The sequence below is a fragment of the Mya arenaria genome, chromosome 12 (assembly GCF_026914265.1).
Source record: "Mya arenaria isolate MELC-2E11 chromosome 12, ASM2691426v1".
NCBI classification, from domain to species: Eukaryota; Metazoa; Mollusca; class Bivalvia; order Myida; family Myidae; genus Mya; species Mya arenaria.
The window spans coordinates 47,843,621-47,846,367 of record NC_069133.1 but is presented as its reverse complement, the minus strand read 5'-3'; the positions used below and the strand labels follow the sequence as shown (position 1 = coordinate 47,846,367).

The following is a 2,747-nucleotide window of genomic DNA, read 5'->3' as shown; positions in this document are numbered from 1 at the left end:
TTCTACCATTTCCGGCAAGGAAGGATGCTGTTGGCATGTGATTTTCCTGGAACACTGGGATTTCTCCTTCCTGTAACACGTTGATTTCCGTTCCAATGGCTCGTCTCACTTCCGGTAGCGTCCACGGTCGGTCGCCATGGTCACGGGCCATATTACGTCTCAGCTCTTTCGGAAGTTTGTCTCTGATGATGGGAACCAACAAGTCGCCATATGATTCTTGAGACTGGCCTTAGGACTCGAGGCCTCTGATGTATGTTTCCATTTTATCACGAAGTCTGTATGCTGTGCGGAGTATTCTCCGGCCGTGGCAGTTCAAGCAAGGACTGCATATACGTGCTGATGATCTTATGCGTCTGGCCAAAACGTTCTTTTAGTAGCTCAACGGCCTTTGCGTAATTTGCATTCGTTAATGGGAAACCAGCAATACTTGAGGCAGCGCTTCCATGTAACAATGATCGCAGATAGCTGAATTTTTGAACATCAGACAGGGTGTGGTTCGAATGCACTGATGACTCGTAGCAATCCCAGAAAGTTTGCCATTCGGTTATGTCACCATTAAAATTCGGCAGCGAAAGGTATGGCAATTTGTGATAAAGCTGTGGCATCACTTCTGATGGCGCTGACTGTTCGTTTATCCGTATCGCCTCTGCATTGCGATTCTTGTTTTCGTCACTCTTGGATAAGTCTGTGTTCTCGGATGCATGTTGTGTTTGTCTACGGTGTGTCAGCAGTTTCAATTCAAGGTCGATAGAGTATTCCTCACTCTCAACAAGCTCCGTCTCCAAGTCAGCAATGTCTGCATGACTTACGATTTTCTCACATAAGTCTTTGATGGTTTCCGCCTTCTCCGCTAGAATTTCCAGCAACTTGATGCGCTTGAAATTAGATGATTCCTCCTCAAACTTCAAAAGTATGTTTTCGACAAGTTTCCTATGTCCATCTCGCATTGAAGTTAGCTTTGTTAGCTGCATGTTGGCTTTGTCACGGCACCAAAATGTTTTTGTAAGACTGAGTAAGTAAACAACACGTCGTGTCAGGTTCGATCCTTTTACTCAACAATCATATATACTAATCAATGGAAGTGACGTCGACGTTAAGTCCATACGCCGCGACGTCACGTTACGTAAGTTCGCGCGTAATGTTATACAAATACGATTCATGACAGTACGCAAGTACACATTCAAGAGCTTACGATGTAGGAAAGTCTTTTTTTTAAAATGCCTTAATATATATTACGTGGTGGCAGTTTTGCTCCGCTCCCCATGATTTGTTGTGTGAAGAAAACAGACGTTGAATAACAATTTTCTAACATTCTAACGCCATCCTTACGACAAACTTTAACCAGTAAACCGTTACATGTATATACACTCCTTAACTTTCTATATATTTGTTTAATTCCGCCTGATCTCGAGATTTAAGCATTTGCCATTTCGGGAGACCCAAAATTGATATGTACGCCGGGCGTACTGGAGAACGCACCTGCCAAATGAAGTTATATTGTATACTGACGAAACCTGTCATACGTTCAGCTTATTAAGAGAATGTACAGAACCCATGTCTGGCTCAAGGATGAAAACCCCATCTTGGTCCAATGGTCTATATACGGTGGTATGCAGTAACCACGCATGAGAACATCGCCAGCTGAAGGTCAAGGACATACTTTAAGGTCAAGGAATTCCCCTTTGATTTTGTGTCCCTCAGTACCACTAAGATTTGGATAGTATCGATGATGTACGAGTCAAGTGTTCAAACTTGACGTACAAAACCCATATTTACCCCAAGGTCAATGTCACAGTCCTAGGTCAGGAGTTAAGGCTTGCAGATTGTGTCAAAAGATCATTTGTATAATATAATATTTAAACAGTTATGATTTTTGCAAATTTTGGCAACAAAAAAAGGATGTAAAATTAGTTCTAACAAAATTTGTAGCTGAAACTGGTATTCAAAATGGCATGGGATCGATCCTTTCAAATAGCTATTTCCCGATTATTCCTATCATCAAGCATAATTAATAATCAAACGAAAAGTTCGAAGTCGGCGACTATTGACAGCCGTTTTGCATAATCGAGTATTTAAAAATAATAACCTAGGTTGTTTTTCCACAATGCTTAGACAAATTCATCCCAATATACATTTCAATAAAACAACTCAATTTGCCACAAAAATGTATAGCTTCGGATATATGTACGCACAAGATGTTATAATGAATATATACTTGATGCCACATTTTACCCAATATTCAAAATAAGAGGTGTTCACACATGTAAGAATTAAATTGAACATTAATCAATTATTGATCTGCTTGTATCTTTGTTGATCGATTTTATTTCTTGGTCCGATTCTCAACAAAACCAGGGGTGGATCCTGGATACGACGTTTAAAGGGGCATAAGTTAAAGGGCGTAACCTTTTGACGTGTGCCCCTCCCTCAGAACCGAAATTTATTTGGTTTAAAGAGTTGGCAGGGGGATTTTGGGGGTACTCCCCCCCGGAAAGTTTTAACAAATATAAGGCCGAAAAGGTGCATTCATGGTTAATTTAATCCTTTTCTCCTGTATTGAAATAAACAGAAATTTTGACGATTTAAGGCGGTGGGAGGGGGTGACACTTGCGACCCCCGACCCCCCCCCCCCGCTATTGAATACAGATGCTCTTTCAAAACACTTGTACTTTGTCCACTAGTGTGAAATCTAGTAAAAATGCATTATCATCCCAGTCAAATTCATAGAAACAAGACTAAAGTTAAAT

The 2,747-nt window shown here is 40.7% G+C and overlaps 1 protein-coding gene across 1 annotated transcript; it reads right to left on the bottom strand.

Moving 5' to 3' along the window:
* Nucleotides 1-266: 266 nt before the first annotated feature.
* LOC128210745 (uncharacterized) lies at nt 267-971 on the bottom strand. Its single transcript, XM_052915098.1, has one exon. It carries the CDS (start codon nt 969-971, stop codon nt 267-269), a length of 705 nt encoding a protein of 234 aa, XP_052771058.1.
* Nucleotides 972-2,747: the final 1,776 nt, after the last annotated feature.

Coding starts and splice junctions, on each gene's coding strand:
- LOC128210745 (XM_052915098.1), bottom strand. CDS start 971: ATGCAGCTAACAAAGCTAACTTCAATGCGAGATGGACATAGGAAACTT.